The following is a 13210-nucleotide window of genomic DNA, read 5'->3' as shown; positions in this document are numbered from 1 at the left end:
TTGTTTTACTACTTTATTCATGTACTGCAAAGCATCTGTAGAACAAGTAATGGGGTCCTGTAAATCACATAGATATAATTGCATCCAGGGATACTAATGATGTCATGAAGCACTGCAAGGTACAGTAGTTTCTGTGGTGTTTCCAAAGGTAATAAGAGGTCTCTCATTTACAGTTTGTTTGTAATCCTCTCCATTCAGTAAAATAGCGTAAGAGTCTAATAATAATGCAAAAAGGAACGACACATCCTGTGGTATTTTGAAGATCTTTTGGCTTTATATCCACATTGTTATTGCTGTGCTACCATCAGTTTCATTTTTACTTGACTTGCTTTTAGCTAAAATAGTCCTGTGTTTGTGTCATATGGAAATGATTTGTTCAGCAGATGTATGAGTCTTTTATATGTCTTACTCCTTATCAAATCAAATTATACAATAAAAAAAACTCTGCAAAATGCTCTGCAAGTGTTCTGTTGCATAGGAGCAACCACAGGCTGTCAGTGCAGATGGAGGACAGTGTGGAGGACAGTGTGACAGTACTTTGGTGCATGCCAATATCACTGTTCACATACATTACAGGTGGGATGTCTTTGCAATTCATTCTAACATCAGTTTGCCTGCACACCCAAACAAGATGTTAGTCTCTTTCAGCCAGCTGCAGCGGATACAGCTGTTGGCCTGACTCTCATGATTCTAAAAATCCTACCCAAACCTTACTTATCTTCAAATGAAAAGCACTTTTGTAAATTTGGAGGCGTCGTTCTGTTTAATGGCCATTTTGCAATCCAGAGCTCTGTCAGGCTACTCAGTATTCCTGACAACTCCATCGATCTTTTTACACAGTGATTTTCATGCTTATTTTTTAATGGCTGTTATCTCCATGTGTATCAGCCTTTCTACTGTGATCAACTTCGCAAGGAGTTGGAAGGGAGGCATAGGAAAAGGGCAGAAAGGTCACTGCAAAGTATTGGGTGAAATGAGATTGTCTGCAAAACAACAGACGTCAAGGTTCAGCTGAGACCTACTAAATGCAAATGCCTATAATGTGATAGAGGAAAAAAACTGGAGAAGAACCAGTCAGTTCTATTCACTGTTTTAAAAATAGCTGTCTATTTCCTTCACCTCTTCAAATAAGTCAGTTCTGAGCTTTTCACTCTGGTATTTACAGCATTTCTATTACTTTCATATAAGTTTTCTTTAAACGACTCCCATTTTCTGTTCAGAAAGTATTATGTTGTCTTGCTCAGAAAGTTCTATGTAAGGAAGGTTTTATGATTCAAGGATAAGTTTGAGAAAACTGATAAATTTCTCTGTTTTCTGTCAGCAAAAACCATTTTCATTTCTAAACTGTGTGATTTCATCAAAAACTTTTCCCCTGTCTGAACGTTATTTGTGAAATAAAGGAAGAAGACCTGAGAGCTTCAGGTGTGGACTTCAGTAAAACCTGGCAAGCAGAGGTTTGTTAAGTGTTCAGCTTGAACTGGACCATGCTTATAGCAGAGCAGTTTTACTTTCAAAAAATAGATGATTGTGCAACTTCAGCATAAACTATGGGCCAGGTCTTTGGTGGCTATGTCCCTGGCTTGAGAGCAGCAAAACTATACTGATTTATGCCAGATGAGGATCTGCATTTTTCTCATCACTTTTATTGCTTCCTTAATCCTTACAAAATGAAGCCTTCGGTTCTTTGGAAATGCGTCTCTTAAGAAAATGTCAGTGCAAAAATTTTTTGAACTGGGATGAACTCTCCTGCTGTGTGTCTTCTTTTGCAGCTTCCTTTGGTCTGTACTTTCCCAGAAAGGAGTACTCAGAGAATGTCTACATTGACCAACCAGCAGGTACGCCTCTCCTGCGCATCCACGCCTTGAGGGATTCCCATGGAGAATCAGCCCACTTTCATCTGTGCCAGAATCTCATCATTTCTCGAGCAAGATCCCATGAAAATCACTGGTTTCAAATCAGAGAAAAAATGGGACTTCTCTACCTCAGCAAGAGCCTAGATAGAGAAGACTTTAACATGCTTTGTAAGTACAAGAAGCTTTTCTAGTGGAAATTTCTGTTCTTAGAGTATCTTCAGATCATGATATTTGTCCATCTGCATAAGCACTGAATTTGGGAAAAAAAAAACAAACACCCAACACCTACTATTTTAAAATGAAGAACCAGACCCAACAAAACCTGCAGCAGATACAAGGAGATGCATGCTGAAGCAAATGTTAATCTGAGACAGATTCAATTACTCTCACTATGACATTGAGATTTGCAGTTGATTCATCTACTGATGCAAACTGAGCCAATTGCGCAGTGTCAGTGTTGGGTGCTTTGTGACTACACAGATGCAGTTAGATTACTTCAAACTCTCACATAAACAGGCCTCAAACTCTGGCAATGTGGATTCATACGGATTTGCAAGTAACACCAGCGGTTCTTGGAAGAAGCGGTTGTGTACCTCTCTCAAAGAGATTTGGCTTTGTTAAGGAAGCTTACTTTTCAGCTACTGAAATGAGATATCTCCATCAATAAAGTGGTCTTGGTGATTTTGATCCATGAGGAAATTATCATTTGATGATGGAGAAGGAAATGGATGAGATGCTAATGGCATACTGCTGTGATCAGTTGCAAAAATGCTGCTGTTGGTGAGCCTGTAGTAAGTGATGAGTTGGAGGGCCATATATCAGCACTACAGCACTACTCTTTGACTGAGGTGCCTTGATGTTTAAATGTTCAATTTCAGGCTCTTACTGCTTCATCTGTTTACCGCTTAGTATCTCATCCTTATTCTCTGCATTTTTGATGCTCATAAATATCAGATTCCCATTTGTAACTGGGCAAGGGAAGAGCAGCTATCCACGACTTGAAAGTCTTGGGGCTTCTTGTTTTTTTCATATCGCAGTGACCTATAGAGCCTTTCCAAGTGAATTAGATCTGTCACAGAGATGCTATCATTTTGTCTGGAGTCAAATGCTGCTAATCAAAATAATTGAGTCTTGAGGGTGTATTAGCAGATGCCGCAAGTTGATTTAAATGTCTCTGTTATCTTTTGGCCAGCTCTTTATATTTCAGAATGATGAAGCAGATTGTGCTCCAAACAATTTAGCCCACACCTTCAACTGGTAAACTGTCACAACGCTGTGATTTTAATGACAAAAGTTTTGGGTCTATTTGTTACTACTTTGTTCTCTTTCTCCCCACTGCAACCCTACTATGCTCTAGTCCCTTAAAACTACAACAACAAAAAACAGTCAAAAAGCTGATTCCTAGCAGTGACTTGTATATGCTAGTGTCTTGCATGCAAAACATTGGTATCATTTAGTGAGGTTCTGTAACTTAAAACTTGTGGTATGACACCTATGAGTTTTTAGCTTTCTGGGATTTCTAGGTTTAAGATTTAAGATAAGCAAATGATATATTCAAGAATTGTTGTTATCTAACAGAACTATGCAGGTGTTTGTGAAATAATGAACTAGAGCACAAAAGTGTATGAGAAATAGGTTGTTTTCCATAAAACATTTTGTCTGGTGTGTTCTTTCTGAAGCTGTAGGAAACTGGATGCCATTATCAAAGGTGATGCTGTATGTCTTCCTCTCGTCCCACCCTTTCCAAGAGAAGGAATGTGACTCTGCTACTCGTACCACAGTTGTCCTCTCTTTGATCAATGCTACTGCACCGGTTTGCAGTTCAATGACAGCAAGGCAGCTTTGCTTCACAGAAATGGATCTCTCATTTCACATCAAGGAGAATAAACCTCCTGGTACATTTCATCAGCTCCAGCTACCCTCAGTTCATCATCTGTGTCAGAATCTCAGCATTACCTACAAACTGTTGGCAGGTAAAACTGGAACTGATTCACTTGGGACCCAGAAATAGATGTAAACAACTGCACTGTTAAGATCTCTTCTGTAGTAGATCCTCCAGATTGATTGTCTGAAGGAAATTCCCTTTCAAATGTGATCTGAACCTGAATATTTTGCCTTTGAATTATACAGAAAGGACGGGAAGGAGGACTGTCTCCTTCCTAAGGGAAAGATGGGTTTTAGAAGTTTGTACCTGGGAAGAGAAGATTGTGGATATTCTGAGCTTTAAATTGTGCTTCATCTAGACAGCAGGAACTTCCACATTTTCTGACTACCCTAATACAGCTCCACAACTTGTTTTTCTATTTCACTTCCTGGTCTGCCTTTTGTTAGGCAGTCCTGATGTGTAAATGGAGTTATTGCAAAAGAATATTAAAGAAGAAAAGTATCAGAATTCTGTAATGGGAAGTGATTGTCCCTATTTACATTGTGGCCATGTTTTCCAGCCGAAGGCCTGCCTTTTCGGTACAATGAGAACAGCACCAGTGTGAGTGTAACACAGCGCCTAGATCGAGAGGAGAGAGAGAGATACGAGCTGATCGCCAAATGCACCGTGAGAGAAGGCTTCAGGGAAATGGAGGTTGAGGTGCCCTTCCTCATCAATGTGTTAGATGAAGATGACTCTCCTCCCTTCCTTCCCAACGGCACTGACACTGCAGATGCTGTCGTGGAGTTCAACAGAAAAGAGGTAATGTTCTCCTTTATTTGGTCCCTGAAATCAGGAGCGCAGTGATTGTAGGGAGGGTCACTAACATCAAGGATGTTGGTTTAATGCCCTCCTCCTATTTATTCTTAACTGTGCCAAGGTGATCATTCATGAGGTCTGAACCCCTGAATGTCTTCCTGAGTGCCTCCTGCACATGTATACCCATTGCTTCACTAGAGAAGTGTACAAGTGGGCTCTTTGGCTCTTCCTACCTAATTGGACAGTGGTATATATAAAAAACTTCTTTATGGGCCTAAATGATGCATATTTCATGAGAGGATTTTTAATCCATAACAGCAGCCTTGTTTTGCAGTCAGATATCCATTCAGAGTATGTTTTGCTCATAGTTAAGTTTGAAAGAGAAAAGATTGATTTTAGGAGTTTGCTGCCACCTCCAGACTAGAACAAGCATTTACAAGATGCCCATGAATGTACGACGTTTGTCTGGTCATAAAGCAACTCCTGTTTGCTTTTGAGAACTTTAAGATTTGTGAGTATCACTTCTCTCTGGATGAGAAAAAGGGAAATTATCATTAAACTGTTTTAGAAAGTAGTATAGTATCTCTGAAATCATATGCCCAAAAAGTGTTCAGAATATACTTTTCACTGTCAATTTGCAGTGGAAAAAAAAAACATTATATTCAGAAACTTTCAATGTTTTATATTAACTAAATAAGCCTAAAGCAACAGAATTGCTAATAAAAGTATTAAAAGCTATGTGGATTTGATGTCCAGGTAGAAAATACAATCTAATAGATTAAACAGAAGACAGACAACTAATGCCATTTCTGTTATTTCAGGTACTAAGTTTGATGAGTGTGACTTTATTTCCTTGTCTTTTAATTGCATGTCTTATTTGTCTGCTCTGTAAGTAGTACTGTAGAATGACATTGATTAAATATTAAATTAAATATGATATACTATTCTTGAAATTTATTTATATACATAGATGTCTATGTGCACTCACTTCCTACCTCAAATGTTTGGCATATAATAATAATATAATAATATATATTATTATATATATATTATAAAAATAATAAATTGTATTTTAGATGCAGACTAAAATAATTATATGGCAGTGTATTTTTCACCATTACCTTGGTGTCTGCTGTCTTTCTTTTGAGCCATCTAACACTTTCTCACCTCTACGTGAGCAGTTAAGGATTCTCTGGGACTGATGTCTGTAGCACATGTTCTCATCAATTTTACTGCAACATGCTTATAGGACAAGGAGCGGTGAAGTACTGGAGTTGATGCACAAGCCAGAGCCCTTGCATTACCTGATACTCTCTCCCTCTCTAGCTGTAATGATCAAAGCAAAATCTAGTTGGAAAGAAGATTGCCAAGGTGTCACTTACAGTTATTTGTTTGTTGACTGTTGGTTGGTTGTGTTTGTGTCTTTTTTTTTTTTTTTTTTTTTTTTTTTACCAGGAAGGTTGCCATTCTCTGCATCCTAAAATATTTGTTTGGAAAGGTGCTTCATTAGTTAATTTGAAAAAAAAAAAAAAAAAAAAGAGCAAATGGATTGAGTACTCCTAGTTGCAAAAGCTGGAAACAGTGCATCTTGAAGCTTCAATTAGTGCTCCTCACTAATTCACCCAAAAGCCTATCTTTGAACTGGATTAAGTGGAGATTGCCGTATCCAAAAAATTAACACTAAGACCAGATATGGTGTCCCTCCTTGAGCTCTGGAAGTAGCTATGAATACTAACCTGCTGTAATAAAATGTTTCTATGTATTTCCTGGAAGAAGAACGACGTAAAAGTTAGAAATAGTGGTATCCTGAAGCTTAAAATGGATTTGAATGTAAGAATGAACCTGAGTGAAAGTTGTAAGGTTTTATATGACCAATTTTAATCTCCTAAATGTATGTCAAAGGAAGAAAACTTCAAGATCATTCAGCATGTCATTTCTGATTTCCTTCCAGGGAACTGTCCTTGCAACGCTAACTGTGTATGATGCAGACACCACACCCATTTATCCCCTTGAAAGCAGCAGAAAGAAATACACAGGAACAATAATTACTGACGATCCATGGATAAATGAAACATTTCGGGTGGAGCACATTTTTGAAGAAATCCACTTTAGCCCAAATGGCAGCCAAGTGAGGGGAACTCAACATGAATACAGTAAGATCTCTTTCTTTGAATAAAAAAGTTACTTGACAACTGCTATTTTAACTCTTCCAAGCATTTTGTAAATATTAAGCCAAAGAAAGCTGAGGGATTTTAAGTTAAGCAAAACAGCGAGCTTTAAACCTGTGCTGAAAAAAAATGATGCATCTCTGTGATAGAGAAAATACAGAACAAAGTTCATAGTACAGAGAAGCAAGAGGTTGTGATCATAGGCTTTTCAGCAGGGAGGGAAGGGAAGATCACCTCATCATACCTCTTCAAACCTCTTGAGTAGCACAGAGCATAAATCCATAGTAGCATATTTCTACCTGCTTTTGTTTCCTATTAGCAATAGCTTTGATGTTTTTAATTTGGGGAAGGAAGTACAATATCAAAAAACACATTCTGAAATAATGTGGGTCTGTAACAGACTGATCTTTTCTCTTGCAGAACTGGTACTGAATAAAAGTATTTCAGTCACAGAGCATCGTTCCTTCCAGTTGGATGTTTTGGTGAACGACACAGAATTTAATGGCCCAGAAAGATCAGTGATGCTTCATTTCAATGTCTCCATACTTCCTGTCAGCATTCAGTTTCCAAACACAACTTATCGCTTCACAGTAAACCGAAATGCTCAACGTTTTGCACAAGTAAGATCTGAGTTAATTATACCTCCACTCTGTTAGAAACCGAGCCAGTATATAGAGCACGAGAGTGAAATGTAGGTAATCTAAATTCTGTTTCTTGATTCTGACTCTAATTCATATGCACATGAAGTTTAGCTGTCTATGTTTCAAGGTACAGTCTGAAATTGCATATGAGATATGAAATATGAGTATTTCAAAACTGCTTCTTGTTTCTTCCTCATTGATTTGGCTATACTGGCATAATCGTAGCTATTTCACTCCTAATTGTTTATTTTTAGCAATTACATGCTCATTTCTATCTCCCTCTGTGGAACGCTTGAGCTTATTTCTACTTTTTTTTTTTCTTTTTTTCCTTACATAAAGCTTTCAGGAATTCTTCCAGAGTTGGCACATAAAAGTGTTCTCCCAATGGCATATGGTTAAAGCATTGACTGTAGCTATTTTAAGTAGAATCAATGAAAAACGTGACATCAGTATGGCTGCTGCTGGATATTGACATGGTGGACATCGGGTAGACTGGACCATAGCTCTTGCATGGCATAATAGCAGAATAGAAACTATCTGTGGAAACATTAATAAGCAGAAATAGAAGTGTGTATTATATTCAGGGGAACTTGCAACCATTACTGGCTTATGCAGAAATAACTGGAAAAATATCAACAGCAAAAAAATGTTTGCCTTACCTATTGGAGCCCCAGCTCTACATTTTCCAGTATGTTAATATCTTTTCTCTCCATAATGGGTAGTTCGTAATTAATGTGTTTCCTAATTTAACCCTCAATTTAGTTTAATCACCACCATTGCTATTAATATTGCCTTCCAGAAACACCTTCTAACAGGTTGACATTAATCATGAGAAAATTGCAATGTAATTGCTGTGGAACATGTACATTAATAAGGAAGCAGTTCAATACAGGTAGTGTTATGAAAGTGATTATTAAAAACATCAATGAGGAGCCATTTTGGGGGAGCTGCTGAAAAGCACCTCTCATAACTAAATAAAGCTGTAATGCTTCTAGTGTGTTTGCACAGAGAGAAGGACTGAAACTAAAATATGATCATCCCAAGTGCAGAGAAAACCAGTTCATTAGGAGTCTTCTAAGGAAGAATTCAGTTTTATTCATCTTTAAGACTGTGACTGGTTGTGAAAAGAAAGGAAAGCTGAGTATAATTCATGTTTATATATTTAATCTGATGGAATGCATTATGATCTGATAGCTTTTGAGAAACCAATGAAAATGTTGTTGCTTGGTCATGGGGCATTTTACCCCTAGACTGCACAGCACAGCCTAAAAGAAAAGATTCCAAGTGCGTTCACATACCAGGCTTCTTAGGAAAATGACTGCTATAGGGTATTTAGTGATTCCTTCCTTACTGCAACTTTAAACTCTGTGGTCTGTTAGCAGCTTGAGAGCATATTCTGTGCTTTTTGAACTGTCACAATACTTCTACTGTTAAATTTGGGGTATTTTTGGTAGCACTTGATTGTGAATGATTTATTCTCAGTAGTGTCCAAAGATCCTGCCTAGAGACGGCATGAAATCAGTGGTTTTCATCCTTGAAGAAATAACTATGAAGATGCTTAAGGTAGTCATAGTCTAACCCTTAGCATCTAAAAATGCTAGGACGTATTTCCATGTATGTTTCAATATGACTGTAACTGTAAAAAGTGGGGAAACCTATTAGGTTAGCATCAATCCATAAAAATAAATTGATTTCTTGTTTTTGTGTGCAATCAGACATTATGTACATGTAGAGGTTTACAATATTATTAAGAATTACTGAATTCATTCTCTATCTTCCAAACTAAATTTGGTTAAACCATCTGTATCTGCGCATGCTCTGAATTGTCTGATGTGTGCATTTAAAGTCTGATAGTATATAGTTGGTTAGTTCCAGAATGGCATAACTAAAACAAATGAGCATTGGAAAGCTATAATTTTTTGTGTTTTCTTGGTATAGTCATACATTTGAAAAAGAATGTTAGGGTTTCTGGGAGCAATAGCACATTTCAGTAATGGTGCAGTTTCACTGGGTGGCAGTAGTAGCAGGGAAAAATCATTCGTCACATGAACTCCAAGTCTGTGGGAAGAGATCTCTTTTCGTGTTGCCTAAATGTAAATTCATAAAGAGGTTTTGTTCTGATTCTAGACCATCAAAATTCAAAACTCATCCTGGCTCTGGAGATGATTTATCTGATCAGCTAAACTATCTTCTACGTATTTCTGAGACCATATTTGAACTTCCAGTGTGGTCAGGTTTGGAGCACGAGTCAACATAAGCAGTTTAGTCCCCAGCACTTCACATTATTCAAGTTGTCTGCATAATTAGCCATGATGTGCCAGAGCAATGAGGAAAAGTACTGAGCCAAATCAATATGAAGGCTGAACTGTCTCCTGCCCTAAGGAAAACACAAGAGCGTGAAGAAATGATTAACTGCTGGGCTGATGCCATTTGTCTATCTGAGCAGCTAAATGAATTGAGTAACAGAAGCATGGCCTGATGGTACTGGTTTGCCCACTGGCATTTAACTTATCAAAGAACTTAAAGCCCTATTGACATTTACTGAGATAAATGATGAATAATATAGGGTGAGATTTTTAAAGAGCTTATATGTCGAAATGCCCCTGGAATTCAGTGAAGAGGAACATTATCATTATCCAGACTTTATTAAATTCTGAAGCTCAAAAGATGGATTTTTCTGTTCCTATTTCTGCTAATGATATTTCTGCTATTTTTGCTATAATTTTGCTATATTTCTGCTATAATTAACTATTGAGTGTCTTACAAAATGCGTCTTTGTAGATACCTCCACTGTATTTTAATGGTAGCCCTGATTATCAGGCAATTTTCTACCCTCCTCATAAAAAAGATGAGTTGTCTGTGTCTACTTTCTTTCTATGGGATGAAGCCCTGCTGCATTTGGGATCCAGAACCTGCAAGGCAGAGCAAGGTTATAAGCTTGAGCTTTCCCTAATGGAACAAGATGGCAAGAAGGCTAAGCCCATATTTGGCATAGAAAATTGTTGACTAGGGTATTTTTTGCTTCTCCTGAAGTGACAGAAAGAAAGCATTACTGGTCTGTGCTCTACAGTAAGGACATTCTGCTCTTCGGTACCCCCATCTTTATGTGGTCTCTGATCAAAAGAGGGTGCCTGTACAAAGAAATGGTGACAGATAGCAAGAAAAGACAGTTTTAGTGTGGTCAGTATATATAAGGATTAATACCATGGTACATCACTACTGCATCACGAAAGCATCACAGCAGCAGTTGAAATACACATTGCCAATTGCAATGCAACATCAAAACTAAGATGATGTGGTCCTGGATGGGTCCTGTCTAGACGCTGTGTCTAGACAAATTTTATGAACAGCTTCAGTCTTGTCTTTTTCTTTCTGCCAGTCCCAGCATGATGTAGGGAGGAGACAGCATGGAAGCGAACTACCAGAAACAGCCCAGCTTGTGATTCCTTTAATAGTCTTTGTGTGCTACCGTCACTGCCACTAAAGAGAAAAAACAAAACCAAACACATGGTGCCAAGTGACCAGTCAGTAGTATGAATGGGAACATGACATTAAATAGGATTGTTCTATGACAGTTATCCTTCTAGGATTAAAAGAGCATCCTCTCTGACTTTAAATAGTCCAGTTTCATAGGAAAATGTATTAGTAAAAAAAAAAAAATAGTTTTTTACATTCTTTAATAGCAATACTAAAGCCAAGATGTAGACATAAGCTTTTTTACCAGCTGTAGTGGTATTTGAAAACATAGCTTAACCAAAGCCTTTGAAAAGAATTCATCACAAAGTCCTCTTAAATAATACCCCATCCTTCGCATTGTGGTTTTTCCTGCAAGGAAAGCTGATTTGTCCGGATCTGATCCGAATCCCACAGTAGTAAATGGAAAAACCAAAGTGAGCTGGACCGGAGACAGGGTTTTACATTCCATTGCTTCTTAGATGAATTGTTTGGGACTGAAGACTGCTTTAGCATACATATTCTGGCAGGCAGAAAATCGAATATGGCAAATACACATATTTTCATTTTTAGATGAATATGTTTAAAAAAATTCAAAGGGGGAACAGTGAGGTTCTTCTTCCTTTTAAGGCTTTCATAAAACTCTGCTGGCCAGAAACTTTTGACTGTAGTATTACAAAACCTGCACATTAGCATTTTCTATTTCTGTCTTATTTGAGAAGACTCTCAGCTTTGTTCACACTGAAGTATTTGCTTTCTCAAGGAAATATGAGCTTTTCTCACAGATCAGCCTGGGGCAGAACAGGGACTGAACCCAGACTTTCCCAAATCACAAGGTTATGTTATCACTGAACACTGCCTACCACCAGCAGCAGGCACCAAATGTCATTAAGTCTCTTGGCCAAGGCTTTTGTTTTGCTACTCAAAAGACAATGGGTAATCCTTTACCCCTCTTTCTTACTGAGAATGAATCAATGAATCACTTTTGAAGGACTTGAATAAATTGCATTTGAAGGATTAGCTCGGTAGATGAGGTGTTCAGTGCTATTTCACACAGTATTCTCTTGGAGACTCTTGCTGCTCATGGCTTGGACGGGTGTACTTCTTGGCGTGAATCAGGAATAGATGGCCAATAGGACTAGGGAAGTGATTTTACTTTTCTCTACAGCATTGATGAGACTGTACCTCAAGTGTTGCGTTCAGTTTTGGGCCCGTCAGTACAAGCTGCTGCTCAAGCAAGTGCAGGGATGAGCAATAAAGCTGGTGAAGAGTTCTAGGAGACAAGACTTAACAGGGAGTGACTGAGGGAACTGGGGCTGTTTAGTGTGGAGGAGGCTGAGATGTCAAGTCTCTTTAGAACTGCCTGAAAGACTGCTGAGAAGAAGTTGTCAGTCTCTGTTCTCAGGTGTTAAACTACTGGATGCAATGAAACCTAGGTTGCACTAGAGAAAGTTTAGATTGGCCATCAAAAAGAAGGGAGGGTGGTTAAACAGGCTGCCCAGGGAAGTGGTGGAGTCCCCATCTCTGGAGGTATTTAAGAGATGTGTGGAGGCAGCACTAAGGAAGATGTTTTACTGAGAGGATTCAGTATGTCAAGTTTACTGTTGGACTTGATGAACTTGGTGGTCTTTTCCCCAAAATAGATGATTCTGTGATTCAGGTACTGCATTGATTTTAAAATATCGAAACGTATAAAAACAAATTAAATGCTGAACTGCACACGGTCAGTGAAGTATTCTTCATTTTCTTTTAGGGATTTTTGTAAAGCACAGAATATTTTTGATGTTTGGATTTGTTTCTGTTGTCTATGACTACTTTGTTGCTGTTTGAGCCTAGATAGGAAAAATCTGCATTGAAAACTGTATGAAATTCCGTGGTGTGAACATCACCTACAAGTTGCTGTCCCCCAATGTAAGCTGCTATGCTGTTGGCATACTTCAAGGCCGAGAAGACAAATATGGAAGCATTTATGTGAATGATTCCTCTGTGCTACTTAGACCCGAATGCAAAGAAATACAATACACTGTTCAAGCTACAGACAAGCAGAGCAGGAAACACACCAAAACCCTCCTCACTGTTGTATTAGAAGGAACTGGTAAGTACCTGAGCCTGAGCAACAAGATAAAGATGGCAAAATTTGTTTTTATTAGGTGTTCTGATTCAGACCCAACCGCAACAGATATTTGTCCAATAACTAGTGCATGTAAAGTGGTGTATCGTATGTGATTCCTAATGCTCATCATCGTATGAAGACACAATTCTCTGATCTAACTGGATTTATTTGTCTCTCTCCCTACTTTCCCCTACCATTTTGATTTATATATTTTTAAATTTAAGGTTAAGGGAGTTAAGGGAGAGGGAAAAAAAGGCCTGCAGAGGACTTCTTGTGAGAACCTTGTGCTGTCTTGAAAT

At 38.1% G+C, this 13210-nt stretch overlaps 1 protein-coding gene across 1 annotated transcript in view; it reads left to right on the top strand.

The window, feature by feature from the left end:
* The window catches only part of RET (ret proto-oncogene), a 79771-nt gene that overhangs the window by 40112 nt on the left and 26449 nt on the right, over positions 1-13210 (top strand). Inside the window, exons 2-7 of the mRNA XM_042818444.1 lie at positions 1770-2021; positions 3533-3826; positions 4298-4539; positions 6488-6689; positions 7125-7324; positions 12635-12893. Coding sequence (XP_042674378.1) covers positions 1770-2021; positions 3533-3826; positions 4298-4539; positions 6488-6689; positions 7125-7324; positions 12635-12893 — 1449 coding nt within the window. The remainder of the gene's footprint in view (positions 1-1769; positions 2022-3532; positions 3827-4297; positions 4540-6487; positions 6690-7124; positions 7325-12634; positions 12894-13210) is intronic.

Source organism: Centrocercus urophasianus, unplaced genomic scaffold (assembly GCF_019232065.1).
Source record: "Centrocercus urophasianus isolate 14NV4802_14NV808 unplaced genomic scaffold, USGS_Curo_1.0 seq_17, whole genome shotgun sequence".
NCBI classification, from domain to species: Eukaryota; Metazoa; Chordata; class Aves; order Galliformes; family Phasianidae; genus Centrocercus; species Centrocercus urophasianus.
The sequence above is the reverse complement of the archived record's forward strand: the minus strand, read 5'-3'. Positions and strand labels throughout refer to the sequence as shown.